The sequence below is a fragment of the Capricornis sumatraensis genome, chromosome 3 (assembly GCF_032405125.1).
Source record: "Capricornis sumatraensis isolate serow.1 chromosome 3, serow.2, whole genome shotgun sequence".
NCBI classification, from domain to species: domain Eukaryota; kingdom Metazoa; phylum Chordata; class Mammalia; order Artiodactyla; family Bovidae; genus Capricornis; species Capricornis sumatraensis.
The window spans coordinates 49283019-49299760 of NC_091071.1; the positions used below are offsets into that span (position 1 = coordinate 49283019).

Below are 16742 nucleotides of genomic sequence, written 5' to 3' on the forward strand. Positions count from 1 at the left end.
CAAGCGTCCAGTAGCCACCCTGCCCCATGGGTATGTGGCTTTGGTATTAAGACGAGCTTCTGGAGACCCGTCATTGATGGCTGGGCTCCTTTGCATCAATCAGACATACCCCTTTCCCCTCCCCGAGTCCTCCCACTCATTCTTCCTCCTGGGCTCCATTTCACCTCCAGAAGTGGCCCCTCCACTCATCACCCCTGGCTCGGGTCAGAAACCAGGCCAGCATACCTGACACTTCTCCCTCGTCCCCAGCTCCAACCTGTTGCCAAAGTCCAGCTGGGCTGTATCCAACACAGCACCTGATCTGCTTGCTTCTTTTCACTCCCACTGCTGCCCCCTTAATCCAGGTCACCCTTCTCTCTCACCTGGAGTGCAGTAACAACCGCCTCATGGCTCTCTCTGCCTCCAGCCTCGCCCCTCCAACCACTCTCCATGGCCACTAGACAGAGGTTTCGGCTGTGCAGATCTGATCCCCACCCCACCCTGCTCTCCCCCTGCTTTGAATCCTTGTGGACCTGAGCTCCCATTATTTTCAGGATCCAGACAGACAATGACACAGTGGAAAGCCTGCCCAACACTGCCAGGGAATGGACGCAGGGGACTCTGTGAGTGATAGTCAGTTAGCCGTGTCTGACTCTCTGTGACCCCATGGACTGTAGCCTGCTAGGCTCCTCTTGTCCATGGAATTCTGCATGCAAGAACACTGGAGTGAGTTGCCACCTCCTTCTCCAACAGGGCAGCCTGCCCTTCTCTAATTCTAAGTCTTCACACATGCGAGACCCTCCTTTCTCTGACCTGCTCTTTTGGTTCAGCCACCCCTGGTGGCTCAGAGGTTAAAGCGTTTGCCTGCAATGCGGGAGACCTGGGTTCAATCCTTGGGTCGGGAAGATCCCCTGGAGAAGGAAATGGCAAGCTACTCCAGCATTCTGCCTGGAGAACCCCATGGGTGGAGGAGCCTAGTGGGCTACAGTCCATGGGGTCACAAAGAGTCGGACACGACTGAGCGACTTCACTTTCACTTTCTTTCACTTTGGGTCTCACTTAGGCATTTCTTCCTCAGGATGGGTTGCCCATTTGTGCAAAACCTTATGGTTCCTCAGGCTGGTTGCTCAGGTCTGTTAACCCAAGAGAGTTAACACACTGCCTGGCCAGTGTGGAGTGATGTGGTAGCCATCAGCGATTGCAGCCACCCCTCACAATGAGCCCTGAGGGAACTCAGGATGGAGACCAGGAACACTGGCCAGCTAGCAGTCGTCAGACTGCCTCTGCGCTCAGTCACTCAGTCACACCCAACTCTTTGAGATCCTTTGGCCTGTAGCCCGCCAGGCTCCTCTGTCCATGGGATTTTCCAGGCAAGAATACTGGAGTGGGTTGCCATTTCCTCCTCTAGGGGATCTTCCTGGCCCAGGAATCGAACCCCTGTCTCCTGCATGCAGGCGGAGTCTTTACTGTTGAGCCACTAGGGAAGCCCGTCAGATTGCAGCCACTCACAACAGTACAGCTTGAAGAAACTCAGGATGTGCAAACACAGAGTGCCGGCCCCAGAAATCTGAGATTCATTTCAAAGGGACGATTTCAATGAACCCAGACTCTTGCATCTTTCCATGCACAGAAAAGCGCTAAATACCTTAACTTGAGATATCTAGTTTTCTCTTATTAACAATAATCTTTTGATGTTCTACCTGCCCTTTGTTGCAAAAAACTCCTATATATCCTGGCTCCACCCTCGCCTCCTCGGAGCATTTTTCTCAGAATTATTTGAGATGCTGTCTCCTGGGCTTGAAGTTCTAGGAATGTCTGCTGAATAAAGCATAAGTCTCAACTTTTAGGTCATGCACTTTTTTGCAGTTGACAAGAGTACTCGGTGCACCCTTGCAGAAGGCAGTTCGGGTAAGTGCTGTGCTTTGCTTCACCACAACCCGGTGTCAGTAGACTGGCTTTGATGCACTTTGGGTGAGCAGATCTGAATTCCATTTGGTAACAGAACCAGGCCTAGGCTCTGTCTCACCAGTGCTTTAAATGAGCCAGGCTCACTTGGGAAGCTAGGTTGCACGTGGAGGGGACTTCCTGCTTGCTTGTCCCCATGCCCTTGTTTCCTCATTTGGCCCTTTGATGGTACTTCCCCAGAGCATCGCCTGCCCTTGTCTAGCTCCACGGCCTGGCTCCCCTTGCTGCCTCTGTCTACTTCCACCCTAGTCTTCATCGCAGTCTTAGCTGGGAATTACTTTTCTGACCTGCTTCATTTCCCCAGCTCTTCAGCCTCCAGGCTGGGGTCAGAAGTGTCCTGCCTCACCTTACCCTTATCAGACTGAAAAATTGGGGATGGGCCACAAATCCCCTGCCTTCCCCATCACCTAGTATGATAGCCCACCCAAGGATACAGTCACATTAGTGTTATTGATTTCCACTTTCACCTTAACCACACGTGATGATTCACTCTAGTTTGTGAGAAGAGTGGATAGCCTGAGACGGGTGATGAATGCTGGAGTGTCAGCCTGACTCTCATGATGCTCTTAGCTATATGGCCTTTTCTAGACACCTTGTGGATGCCAGGGGATGAGCATGAACTGTCTCACTGAGGAAGGACACAGTCTTGCTGAGGGACTCACCCTGGCGTCTGTGAGCGGAGGCGAGGCCCTGCTCCCAGCCAGTCTGGGGAGGAATGGCTGCCCTCCAGTTGGCTCAGGGAGGACCTAAGCTTATCTCTCATTTTTCTGAAAGCAGGTGCAGGGACCTCCATACCTATTTTTCTGGAAGTTTTCAAAACCAAATATGTCCAGGAGGCCGATTGTCCTTTGCACATTTTTGGGGTCCTGGGCAGGTGGGGTGAAAATTGCCGCATTGATCTTCTTGACAATCCACAGGAAGAGATGCCCATAGATGCCCTGTAGAGACATGGGGTAGAACCCACAGGCTTTGATGCATGAGAGGAAGGCTGCTGCTTTCTCCAAGTTTACCTGGAAAGGCCGCAGGCACACTGGACCTACTGAGGGAAATCACCCCTACTTTAAGGCAAGAAACCACCCTGGAGAGTCTTAGCAGCCCACAGTCACCAGACAGGGGACTGGCAGAGTCAAGACTCTGCCCTTTCCTGCTGTCCACTCACCAGGCAAGGAGCTACACTCAATACCTAGAAATGTAGGCCCCTTCTCCCACAACTCTGCACCTTGACAAAGGCGTCCCTCCGGTCTGCAGCCTGAGTGATGTTCAGGGGCCTGGTGACAAACTCCCCGCGGATGATGATGGAGTGCTTGGTCAGACAGTCTCGGAGGGCCTGGTCCTTCACCTGGAAGGCAGGTAGGGGCTGGCATCACAGCTGATAGAGCAGGGCCTGGTGCCAACATGCTCTCTCGTGACCAAACATCCCATGCCCAAAGCCTGAGGATGGGAGATGCCTGTGACTAGGACCAGAATCAGGATGCTGGCAGGACTGGTCCAGCGTCAGTCTGAGCACAGGGATATCAGTGTCAGGGAAGGATGTGCCAGCTGGGTGGGCCCTGAGCGTGCTAGCTGCTTGGTTGACCAGTCTTGTGTTGGTATCCTGGTACTGGGCCCACCATCGGGTGGACCCTGGAAAACAGTGGGTGTGGAGGGCTCTGAGGCCTGGCCACTGACATCTGAATACACCTCAGCAGAAGGCACTCCTGCTGGAATCTGGAGGCCCAAGTTAACAAGAGGAGTCTGGATGAAGTCCTTCCCACATGCAGAGAAGACTTGGCTGGCAAATCCCCAAGGTTTCTAAGAACCCTGCAACCACGTGAAAAACGTTAGCAGCAAAATGTGCCTACCTAAAGTGATGGGTTTTTTCCCCTTCTGATTCTATTAATTTCCCACTGAACCTGTTAGTAGGGTGTGATTCCAAAGCCCCATCACTTGTCCTCCAAGTCAAGGCTCTATTTGATCTCTTTAATAATGTGCAGGGGAAACTTCCCTGGTGGTCCAGCAGTTAAGACTCTGTGCTTGCAATGCAAGGGACACAGGTTCTATCCTTCATTGGAGAACTAAGATCCCACATGCTGTGTGAAAGTGAAAGTGTCAGTCTCTCAGTCATCTAACTCTTTGAAACCCCATGGACTGTAACCCACCAGGCTCTTGTGCCCATGGAATTCTCTAGGCAAGAATACTGGAGTAGGTTCCCATTTTCATCCCCAGGGGATCTTCCTGACCCAGAGATTGAACCTGAGTTTCCTGCTTTGCAAGTTATATAGAAAGTACAAGTATCAGCGGTAACAGCCTAAATGCCTACAGGGCCAGCAGTGTGGCAAAGCCAAAAAACAACAACAAATATAACACGCAGGGGGAATGGTCTGAGTACATTCCATCAGCCCAGAAGAGCACAACTCATGGAGAGGCCCTGGGGACCAGGATATGGGGCGAGGATGTCTTGCTGTAAAGGCCTCAGATTGGTTGAGTGGGGACAACCTGGGGAATGGGTGGGGTAGGAAGTTGAGCAAAGGCCCTGGAAGAGCAAGAAGGTCAGGGAAAGGGCAAGAAACACATGTTAAAGCCAAACTGATCAGTTCCGCGACTTTGTTAATGATTAGCTCCACGGGCCTGATTCCCACGTCTAGGGCCTGCAGTGCGCCACAGGGGAGTTGGAGGGGAGAAGGTGAGCGAGAGCCTGGCAGGCAGGAACCGGAGACTGGGAAGGGCTGCCAGCCCAGGCCCTGGGGCTGCTCACAAAAAAAGGAGGCTGGCGGACAGAAGAGCAGAGTTACCTCCAGTAACTTCATCACGGTGGGAAAGGCGGGGGTCTCCATCACGTCACAGGAGTCCAGGTTCTCAAAGACCGCAGCTGCAGAGAGAAGCAATGGCCCTGAGAGGCAAAGTGGCCTGAAGGCATGGGACAGAGGCCCCGGGAGGCTGTCCCAGACGCATGGCTCGGAGACAGCCACCCCTGGGTGCCGGGCACCGCCTCTCCCAGGCCCCCTCTGAGCGCCGTGGCCTCTCTGGGGACTATCAACACTGCGCTTCTAACCATTGTTCACAGGGTATGTCCCCTGCTGCCCAGACTGAGATCCTGACTCTAAGGGGAGTCTGACACTGTTGGAGGGAGAAGTCTGGTGCCGGTGGGGCGGGTGGGGTCTATCAAGGGAGAGGAAGACCTGTTGGTCTCCTTCCATCCACTCTGCTGTCCTTGGAAACCTAGGTGTGCTCATTCATTCAGCAAAGGATGAAGCAGGGCCCAGCTCTGCGGCAAGTCTCCAGACCCACCTCCTGGTTCAGTCCCTCCCCTTTGAGTCCCTCCCTTTAGGGCCGCTGAGCTGCAGGGAGGGAAGAAAGCTGTTTCTGTCATTTTTTTTCTTCTTTAGACTTAAAAATTGTAAACTAACCCGTATGGATAAGAAACGCATAAAACCCAAATGTATGTTATAATGGATAATTATAATGTCAACATTGTAAAGCAACCACTAAAGCCAAACCCAGAGCTTCATAAACAGCCGGGGCCTCCCACGACCTTTCGGGCTCAGACCAGTTCCTCTACCGAAGGCAGTATTCTCCTGACCACCACAGAAACCACTTCCTTGGTTTTTCCTTATCTTTTTACTACCTATATGTTAATCCCTGTTGCTGTTCAGTCGTTCAGTTGAGTCTGACTGTGACCCCATGGACTACAACATGCCAGGCCTCCCTGTCCCTCACTGATTTAACCACTAAGCTGCATTTAATTTTACCCATTTACTTGTGTGTCATCTAACTACCTGCATTCCTTTGTAGCATTTAATTTTTAAAAAATATGTCTTTATCTACTTTTTGCTGCGCCGGGTCTTGGGCGCTGCACTGGCTCTCTCTCTAATTGCAGGGAGGGGAGGCTACTCTCTAGTTGCAGGGCGTGGCTTCTCTTGCTGCGGTTCCTGGGCTTTAGGGCACAGGCTCGACAGTTGTAGCTTAGTTGCCCCGCAGCATGTGGGATCTTCCCAGATCAGGGATCGAACCCGCGTTTCCTGCTTTGGCAGGCAGATTCTTAACGGCTGAGCCACCAGCGAAGCCCTGTAGCATTTAATTTTATCTGTGTTTAAATTGTGTGTGTGAGCTCTCTGCATTCTTCTGCCTGGTTTCATTTCCTCAACATCACTTTTGATAGTGTTCCATGTCCTGATGCCCCCTGCTTGTCAGCACCCACTGTTTACCAGCAGAAGTGCCGTTTGCTCAGCCAGCGACAGCTTGCTGGAGTAGGTTTCCTTATACGATCTGAGATAGTGGTTCTTGGCTTCTACATGCATACCCCGTCGCTCTGGAACAGCTCACTGAGAAGTCTGTCTTTTCCCCACTGCTGTGTGAGCCGGTGTCTTTCACTGGATCTAGAGCCAGCCATAGTCTTCAAGTGCTTCGGTCCCAGCCCTCTCTTTCCCTTTAGAACTCTGATTGAATGTATTCTACAGCCTCTCACTCTATCTTTGAGGGCTGCTACTCCGTCTTTTACTTTTTCCATCTTCTAAAAAATATTTACTTGTTTATTTGGCTGCGTTGGGTCTTTGTTGCAGCATTCAGGTCCTTTAGTTGCGGCATGTGAGATCTAGTTCTCTGACCCAGGATCGAACCTGGAAACCCTGGATTGGTAATGTGGAGTCTTAGCCACTGGACCTCGAGGGAAGTTCCTATTTTCCATCTTTTTTCTTTTTCCATGCTGCACACACAGTTTCTCTTTCCCTTTAGAACTCTAATTAAATGTATACTATATCTTCTCACTGTTATCGTCTAGGTCTCCTATTTTCTCTTTTATATTTTCCATCTTTTTTGTCTTTCTGTGCTGTACACACAGTTTTTTTTCTGACTTTTTCTCCTTTTTCACATTATAAAACTGGAGGTTAAACTCATCCATAGAGTTCATTTTGGTTTTAACTTTTTTAACTTTAGAATTTTGATGTGGTTCACTTTAAAATCTGTAATGTCACTTTTTTATACTTTCCAGTTCCCTGTCTAAATTTTCAAGCTTGGCTTTTTCTTTCTTGAATATAACAAGCATAGGTGCTTTGTGGTCTGTGCTCAGCTATCCCAGTCTCTGAAGTCTTTGTGGCTCTGTTTTTATTGTCCGTCATGACTGCTGGTCCTTGCTTATAATGTCTCATTTCCTTGTTCCTATTTATTTTTGGATGCATGCTGGATGTTGTGTTTGAAACTGTTTAAAGGAATAATTTGTAATCTAAGTTGATGTTGCTTTCTTCCAGAGAGGATTGTCAGTAATTGCTGTCAGGCACTTGGGGCACTAACAAAACAGTCCCGGACACTTAAGTCTCCAGACCAACTGGATGTTTAGAAAAGGCTTGCAAGTTCATGCCTGGCTTTGCTTACTCAAAGTTCATGCAAGGCTTTGTTTACCCTTTGGGTTTCCAGCCAAAAGTTAGGGATGATTGATCAATGTCTTCACCTTTGGAGGGCCCTAAACTTTGGCATCTTCCCCCTAACTCCACAAGACCTCCAAAATTATGGCTAAAATTCCTAATGTACTTTTCCAACACATTGTAACTTTGATGGGCCCTTTGGATGAGAACCCACAGGGATTTCTTCCTCCTCTAGTCCCCATTCTTCCTCCCCAGGGGGGTGTACTTTGGGTGGAAACAGCATTACCCATGAATTCCACATTCCCCAGGTGGAGAACAGTGGCCAGCAGCTTGCTGAGGTCCCAGTTCTCAGAGTCAGAGAACATGAGTATCTTCATGGCCGAGCGGACATGGGCATAGTCCTTGGCGTCATTGCGCCCCTCACAGGAAGTACAGTTCCCCTGAAAGATTGAACACATCAGCTTTTGGGGGCCTTCTCCATTGTAGGGCCAGCAAGGCAGGGATATATCAGAGACTCAGCCAAAGGCCCCTGGTAAGTGATACTTCATTGGCTCTGGGTGGGTCCCATGGGACCACCTGGAGGACCAAGCTCATAAAATACACAAAGGTATTTCCAAAGGCAGGATTATGGTGATATAGACCCAGAATTCTATGGTAGCTTGATAGCTGTGTGGCCATAGCGAAGTCATTCAGTTTCTCTGAGCCTCTATTTGTCAACCATCCAGGGTAATGCCTGCCTCAGTCTCTTGGGGGAATACCATGGGTTAATTCCTTTAACAAACTCTTTCTAAGGCTCACTGTGTGTCAGACCCTGGGGTACTTACTGGGAATTCATCAATGGAGAGAGCTGGCCCTGCTCTGCATGCCGTTGCATCCAGGAGAGGGGGCAGAAAGATTATGTCATAGGCTTTTACAGATGCTGAGACAAACAGGGGCTTGGCCAGCCCTCCTGGAAACTGGGGAAAGGCTTCCTGGAGGAGGCACCTGAGCTGGTTCCACAGGTTGAGCTTTATAGCAGCACAGGGTTTTGGCAGAAATCAGCTTGAGTTAGGCTGTGAGATGGGAGGCAGGAAGGTTGCAAAGAGGCTGGGGTCATGTGGAGGAGGAGAGGTTGGCAGATGGTGGGATCTGGAGGGACTTGGAAAACTTGCCAAGGAGCCACAAGGAACTTCCAAAGAGCTGTGACCAGGAATATGGTCTGTCAGGTGCCCTGTATGGGAGATCTGTGGGGCGGATGATAGATTCAGGCTCAAGTCTGGGGAGAGGGGGCACTCAGTAGGAAAGCAGCACCATGGTCTAGGCAAGAGATGATGAAGGCCTCGGGCAGAGACAGGCAAGACAGGGGCTAGGCACGAGAAAGTGTCAAGAGGTGGATCTCATTCATTCTCTTGTCGACAGTGCAAGCCCAACTTGTGAGACTGCTTGTGTGGCAATGTTCTGGGCGTGGGGACACAACTGAGCAAGGCCTCTGCTCTCTTGGAGTTCAAGTTCTAGGGGCACCTAGGAGGACGGTGACTGGGATGAAATGAGGGGGGAGCTACGGGGTGGCCAGGAGCTTTCTGTCCATTAGGACCGAAGGAAGGTGAGGCTTGTGGGGCAGGACTATAGGCTCTGCAGAAAACAAGGAAGCACACGCGCAAGGGTAGGACTCTCACGGCCAAGAGCAATCCTCTGCTGGTTGTAAAGTGGATGCCAAACACAGAAGGGTGGAGTGGAGAAGGGGAAAGGGAGCCCCCAGTCCCCGCCCAGGGTCTGGGCTTTTATGAGGCTGTAAACCAGTGTTGAGCAAGAACTGGCCCTTCTTACTTCCTCATTGTAAGAGGCAGGGCAGGGAGAGGTGGGATGGGGAGGAGGGGAGGGGCAGGAAGGGAGAGGGGAGGAGGGTCGGGGAGGGGGCAGAGGCCTCACCATGGTGAGGTAGTGGTACTCCGAGGGCGTCCCCAGGCCCAGCAGCTTCTTCTCCTCGGCGCTCATCCCCATGAGCATGCAATAGAAGATGTGGTAGTTCCGCTCCTCCGGGGCCTGGCAGGGAGGGAGTTCCAGGAGCTCGTAAGCAGCTTCCCTGAGGCTCCGGGTCCTCAGAACTGTCTCCTGGCCCCAGCCCTGTCCCAGTCTCCCTGCTCCCCAGCCAGCAGGGCTCTGGCATTGACCCAAGGGATGAGCACGCCTGGTCGCTGGCCTCACCCGCGGCCAGTTCATCCTGACAGCTCCGTGCAGAGTGTCACTCCCTGGCACTTTCCTGTAGCCTGACTGCCCCCGCAGTCCAGAGTCACAGGCAAAGCAAGGTGTCAGGATTCACATCCGGGCTCTCTGACTCAGAATTCCCAGCTCTACAGTCTAGGGAAAGCCTTTCCTGGTGGCTCAGTGGCAAAATAATCCATCTGCTAATGCAACAGATGTGGGAGACACAGATTTGATCCTGCAGGAAGATCCCCTAGAGAAGGAAATGGCAACCCACTCAGTATTCTTGCTGGGGAAATCCCGTGGACAGAGGAGCCTCGTGGGGTCGACTTAGTGACTGAGCAACAATAACAGCAACGAAGGCTTCCTATCACCTCGTGACCCCTGGGGATCTGACTTCCACAGGTTTACCTAGCTGGGTCTTCTGCATTTTTAAACATTATTTATGAGCACATCTCTGTGCTCATAAATTCAGGCAATTCCAAGTATAGAGTGTTAAAGGGGGAGTTCCTCTTCCCCCTGCCTTCCCACTCCTCAGACGACCTCTTCTTCCTCAGAACCATTAGATGTCCTTTCTACACATCACTAGTACATTTACTGAGACTGCGTGCATGCATGCTCCATTGCTTCAGTCGTGTCCACTTCTGCGATCCCACTTACACGCCCCCCAAAAATTTTTGACATGGACTGTTTTTAAAATATTGAATTTGTTACAATATTGCTTCTGTTATATGTTTTCTGGCCCTGAGGCATGTGAGATCTAAGCTCTCTGACCTGGGATCAAACCTGCATGCCCTGTTTTGGAAGATGAAGTCCCAATCTTTGGACCACAAGGGAAGTCCCTTCCCCAACCCCCATCCCCACAAAATTTTTAATCTTATCATGGATAGGACTTGTCTCTGATCTGCTTTAGAAGTCTCCTGTACATTCTGGGATGCCTCTATGAGGACCAAGTTCTATGAATTCACCAACCACTATGTGAAGAACTATAAGTTTCTGGAAAGGGCAAACTTTGGAGTCAGAGAGATTCTACCTTCTACTAGCTCTGGGACCTAGGTAAGTTACCCTGGACTTGGTTTCCTCATCCATACGATGGGGACAAAGAGTTGTTGTGAAGATCTAATGAGATAACACGGGGGAAACACCTGGTATCAGGCAGGGGTCACTAAAGGTGAGCTTCCTTCTTCAGCTTGCCACAGTGTCCAGGTGTCTGTCTGTTCTCATACACATCTCCAGCCCCTTCAGTGACATGGCCCCATTCTGAAACTTCATGAGCACGCACGCACGCGTGTTAGGGGTTATACCATTACATGAGAGGAGTATCCTACCCTCAACAAGGCTCTGTTAACTCTGCTGATGTGGCTGTCATGCTTTGGGGTCTTTGTCAGCCAGGACTGTCTACTTGATCTGTGGGGCACAGTGCAAACTGAAAACATGGAGAGTCTCTCTAAAGAGTTATTAAGAATTTCAAGATGGTGGCAACAGAGCACTAAACCAAATGTGGGGCCCTTGTGAGTACGAGACCCCACGTGACGACACAAACCATATGCCACCTCACTTCCTGGCCAGGGGGTCTTCTGGACAGCGTCATCTAGGTCCTTCTGACAGGGCCCCCAATACATCTGAAGAAACACCCACCCCCAGTTGAGGACTTACCTGGCCTCAGAATTAATTCTAATAGAGGTGAGGAGTAGTAAGCACCAAATAATGAAGACAATTATATAGATGGAAAATTCAAAACAGAAAGCCCTATCATTTCCTTGAATATTGGGGAAGAACCATCATTGCCCAATTCTAGGGGTCCCTGGCCCATCTCAGGCCAGGGTTCAATGGCAGTGAGACAAGGCCTGGGGGGATCCCCGGGAGGAGGGAGAGAGGTATGGAGAGCGATGGAAAGGAACTCTCTTGGAAGCCTCCCCAATCCCCGGACTCCCATCCTGGGGCAAGGGGAGGTTCCCCAGGACCAGGGTAGTAGGCAGAGGCCTTACCTGCCGGCAGACCCGGGATTTCTCCAGGAGAAACTGCTCGATGCGTGCCCCCTCAATCACCCCACTGGAGGTGAAGTAGATGTCAATGTACTTCCCGAAGCGGCTTGAGTTGTCATTTCGGATTGTCTTGGCATTTCCAAAGGCTACAGGCCAGAGGATGATGCCCACGATGGGAGCAGAGAATAGAAATTTTACTTTTAGTGAGATTTTCTGGGAAGGTTTCTCAGAGGAGGTAGCTAAGTCCAGAATTGAAGGATGGGTAGGCTCACACCAGACAGTGGTGGCGGCCAAGGGTTTGCTAAGAGGAAGTCAAAGTGCAGCTAAAGGTTAGGAGGTCAGAAAGCATGAAGGGTGCTTTCAGGAAGGGAAATTCGGCTGGACCGTAGGATACAGGAGAAAAGCAGAGGAAGACGGATGGAACCATTCCCAGGTGGGGCCAAGTGGTGAAGAACCTTGAACGTGAAGCTAAGAAGTTCGGAATTAGTCCCAGGGGCAATGAGGGAAGCAGAAAGCCTCCTGAGGAAGTTTGGGTGCATTTGAGAAAGATTGCTCAGGCTGCGGGGTAGAGACTAGGCTAGAGAGGGCTGGCTTGCAAGGAGAGTGACAAGAGCTGGCATAAGCCAGGGAGTGGAGGTTAGACCAGATGGCATTTGGGTTGCAGTATGACCTGGAGTGCATTCTATAGAGCTGTTTGATGATGTGACTGCATAAAGAAAGATCTTTTTGTGCACACATCCTCACTTGTACGGTAAATGAAAAAAATAAGAGGGTCTGGCTACTTTTATTAGCATAATACATTTGGGATCCTTCTGTGTATCAATAATCCAATCCCAGAATTTCCCAAATTGATTTTATCTTGGATTCTTTTTTAAAGGAATGCTTAAGATCCCGTGTATGGAAAACACACCTGTGAAAGCTAATAAGGTCATCAGTGTTTCTTTTCTGTGCTTCCTGGCAGCCGCCATACTACCATCCACCCCATCCTTGTCTTTCGTGTCCTGGGGAATCCTGAGAAGTTGCTGAAAGTTTCTGTCTTACCCTATCCTTCTTCCCCAGGAGCACTGCCTGGCAGGAAATCACCAGCCTGCAGAGCCTGGGAAGGAGGCTGGTCTGGTGGGTGACTGCTTACCTTCCAGGATGGGGTTGGCTTCCAGGACCTGCTGCTCAATCCACGAATGCTGGCCGCTGATGGTGGCCAGGAACTGCAGGATGAGCTTGGTGGTCTCTGTTTTCCCTGCCCCAGACTCGCCACTGCAAAGAGGCGTACAGGTACATCAGTCAATGAAACAACTATTTTTCACCATCTCTTGACTCTCCTGCAAACCCACCACAGGTCCACTTTCTGAGCCAGTCTGAACAAAGACGCTCTCTCCCCGTGAAGAGGTCGCACTGCGTTTGCCCTGACATCCCCTGCTAACTTTGTGCTCGTTATTGGTGTGTTCATCTTTTCTTCTCTGCTCAGCTGCACAGTCCTGCTCATATCTGGTTCATCCCAGGGTCACTGGCTCAATGTTTAGTCACCATAGATGAATGAATGAGACTGGGTGATGCCATGCCCTGATGTAACATTGTCTCTGTGAGCAGCAAGCTCATGCTGGACAGGAGGGAAATGGCGTCAGTCCTTTGGGAAAGCAATCTGGCATAGTTGCAAGCCCCTTCAAAATTATCCTGCCTTCAGTCTAAAGAGTTACCTTTTTGTTGACAAATTTAGTTTCCCTTAAACCTAGACATAATAAAAGTATTATATAATGTTGATGACTTAAGACATGTCTTAATTAGATTAGCAAACAATTATATTTAAGTTATATTTATATTTAAATAAACATTATATTTAATATTGATTTTTTCTTTTTTAGTTCACATGAGTTTGAATTTAAATAGAGCTCATTAACTTCATATTATCTAAAAATAAAGCTGGTATATTGACGGCAGCACTGCCAGATGTTGAGGGTTTCAGGTAAAAGATGGAATTTGCCCCAGGTTTTTGTTGAAGGGGACCTGGGGGAGTCCCTGCTTGGAGTTTCCTGGAATAGGTTTTCCTTCAACATCAAATTTAGACTTACAGTCTTTGGCCCAATGTATTTCTCTACAGCAGTGAGGGCAGGTTTTTGGAGGTTTTTTATTTTTATTTTTTCCTTTTTTTTTTTTTAGCTTTCTTAGGGCAATCCCTTTATAAATGGTTCTTATTTCCACATGTAAAGCATCCTTTAAAAAAATTATATTTTTAATAGAACAGTCTATTATTATAATCTAAAATAATCTCTTAAGATTGGGATAACTTAAATTTCTACAGTTGTACTAAACTAAATAATAAAAGTTTATTGAATAGCTAGGTCATTTCCAAATAAAATAAGATTTTAAAACATTAATTACTGAACATTAACTTCCTCTTACAAAAAGTTTTTCTTACAGAAAAACTAAAGAGATTTTAAACTATTAATAAATATATAATGTATAATATATTGATATATAACTATATATTTATATATAATGAATATATTATAATATGATATAATAAATGTATATTATAATATGATATAATAAATATATTCACCAATCTATAAAGTGCTAATATACATGACACTTCATAGTTGCTAAGGAAAAGTAAGATATATGCTTTTAATAAAAAGATATAAGATATGGCAAGCTCAGATATACATTCCACATTTTCCCTGGGAGCCACTGCTCATTTAACAAACAATACAATTATTAAAATAACTTGGAAAAATGATGAGCCTATTTGGACAGAGCAATGGCCCCTCATGAAAGAGAAATTACAGGTGGAGAAGGCAATGGCACCCCACTCCAGTACTCTTGCCTGGAAAATCCCATGGACGGAGGAGCCTGGTGGGCTGCAGTCCATGGGGTCGCGAAGAGTCAGACACGACTGAGCGACTTCACTTTCACTTTCATTTAGTCTAAAGAAAGAATCTTAAAATCAGAAAAAGCTTTCTCCACAAATGCTTCCTGCTCTTTAAAGCATTATTTTTTTTTTTTGTCATTGCAATTGTGGAACATTGGAAGTAACATAAATGTGGGAAATTATGGTCCATCTAGTCAGAGAATATTGCGCAGCCCCTTAATCCAGGTCTGCACAGAGCAGGAACATGAGCAATGCTTACTAGTTAAGCGAAGTGGCAAATGTAGGTACTGTTAAGTAAAGTTTACCCAAGAGAGCTGCAGATGGTGACTGCAGCCATGAAATTAAAAGATGCTTGCTCCTTGGAAGGAAAGTTATGACCAGCTTAGACAGCATATTAAAAAGCAGAGACATTACTTTGGCAACAAAGGTCAGTCTAGTCAAGGCTATGATTTTTCCAGTGGTCATGTATGGATGTGAGAGTTGGACTCTAAAGAAAGCTGAGTGCCGAAGAATTGATGCTTTTGAACTATGGTGTTGGAGAAGACTCTTGAGAGTCCCTTGGACTACAAGGAGATCCCATCAGTCCATCCTAAAGGAGATCAGTCTTGGATGTTCATTGGAAGGTCTGATGTTGAAGCTGAAATTCCAATACTTTGGCCACCTGATGCGAAGAGCTGACTCATTTGTAAAGACCCTGATTCTGGGAAAGATTGAGGGCAGGAGGAGAAGGGGATGACAGAGGATGAGATGGTTGGATGGCACCACCAACTCAATGGACATGGGTTTGGGTGGACTCCAGGAGCTGGTGATGGATAGGGAGGCCTGGCATGCTGCGGTTCATGGGGTCACAAAGAGTCAGACACGACTGAGCAACTGAACTGAATTGAACTGATCCAAGAGAGTGGAGGAAGACTTTTCTTCCAGAAATGTCTAGCGATTTTTTTCTGAGAATATTTATTTTTCTGAAAATTTTGGAAATCTTCATGGTGAATATATATATTAATTTAATAATAGTGAAATATGAAAAACAGTTTTAAATATTACTTATGGTCATGGACTAGCCAAGATGGTGATGTATAAAGACCCAGAGCCCACCTCCTCCCATGGGCACATCAAAGTTACAGCTATTTACAGAGAAATTATTGATGACAAAAAATAATACATAAAGAAAGAACCATAGCACAGGGAACTTTACTCAGTATTCTATGATAACCTATATGAGAAAAGAATCTGAAAAAGAATGGATATATATATATATATGAATTACTTTGCTGTATACCTGGAACTAACACAACATTGTAAGTCAGCTATACTCCAAGAAAGTTAAAAAACCAAAAACAACAGCAACAAAAAACCAAACAAAAGATGTTTACTTCATTGTCTCAAGGCTAAATGTTAAACGGCGTTATGTTTAAAGGATAAAATATATTTAATTCACAGTCAAAATATATCAACTTAAACAAATAAAAACAACAGCCAAAAAGAAGGAACCACAAGGAGACAGTGGGAGGAGGGGCAGAGACGCGGTATAGCTGAGACACATACCCCTGGTAGGTGACCCACAGATGCGAGAAGTACAACCACACAGGTTCTCCCCAAGGAGTGGGGAAGCTTTGAGGGTCAACCAGAGGGCTGTGGGAAATGGAGAGTCCACTTGTAAATGGTGCACATAAAATCTCACATGCTCCAGGACCCAGGGCAGAAGCAGTGATCTGAAAGGAGCCTGGGTCAGACCTGCCTGCTGATCCTAGTGAGTCTCCTGGAGACAGGAGGCAACCGCAGCTCGGCCTGGGACACAGACACTGGGGCAGCCTTTTTGTGGAGCTTGTTGCTCCTGGACCCTGGTGCTCATGAGTGCCAGGGTGGAATCCCCCCTCTAGCTTATTCAGCTTGGATTCAGCCCTGCCCACCAGCCTGTTGGTACCAGTACTGGGACACCACACGCCAAGCAATGAGCAGGGCCAGGACACAGCTCCACCCATAGCAGGCCTGCTGCCTTAAGGGCCCCAGAGCGCACCATTGGACAGGACCTGGCTCTGTCCACTAGAGGACCCAGAACACAGCCTCACCCACCAGTGAGCTGGCACTACCCTCAGAACCCCCTGGACTCCAGTCCCCACCCTCAATCAGGCCAACACCAACCTTGAAAACCCCTGGACCCTGCCTACCAGCAGGTTGACACCAGCGCTGAGACAGCTTGGAAGCCCAGCTCTGCCCACTGTGAGCCAGCATTTGCTCTAGGGCACCCCAAGGCACAGCCCTGCTCACCAACAGGCCAAAGCTGGATTTGGGACATGCCAGACTCTGCAGCTAGCCACGTCAGGGGCTGGCCCCGCCCATCAGTGGGCCAACACTGGGTCTGGGATTCCCAGGCCTGCCACCACCCATTCCAGAACCCTGCCCTGCTCACCACTAGCCCCAGGACCCCTC

General features: G+C 48.5%; 1 protein-coding gene across 1 annotated transcript in view; it reads right to left on the reverse strand.

Annotated features, from left to right (window-relative positions):
* MYO7B (myosin VIIB) overlaps positions 1 to 16742 on the reverse strand; it is a 78734-nt gene that overhangs the window by 47983 nt on the left and 14009 nt on the right. The window contains exons 5-11 of the mRNA XM_068968441.1: positions 12579 to 12700; positions 11450 to 11592; positions 9189 to 9302; positions 7567 to 7720; positions 4716 to 4792; positions 3164 to 3283; positions 2740 to 2882 (exon numbers count right to left, since the gene is read on the reverse strand). Coding sequence (XP_068824542.1) covers positions 2740 to 2882; positions 3164 to 3283; positions 4716 to 4792; positions 7567 to 7720; positions 9189 to 9302; positions 11450 to 11592; positions 12579 to 12700 — 873 coding nt within the window. The remainder of the gene's footprint in view (positions 1 to 2739; positions 2883 to 3163; positions 3284 to 4715; positions 4793 to 7566; positions 7721 to 9188; positions 9303 to 11449; positions 11593 to 12578; positions 12701 to 16742) is intronic.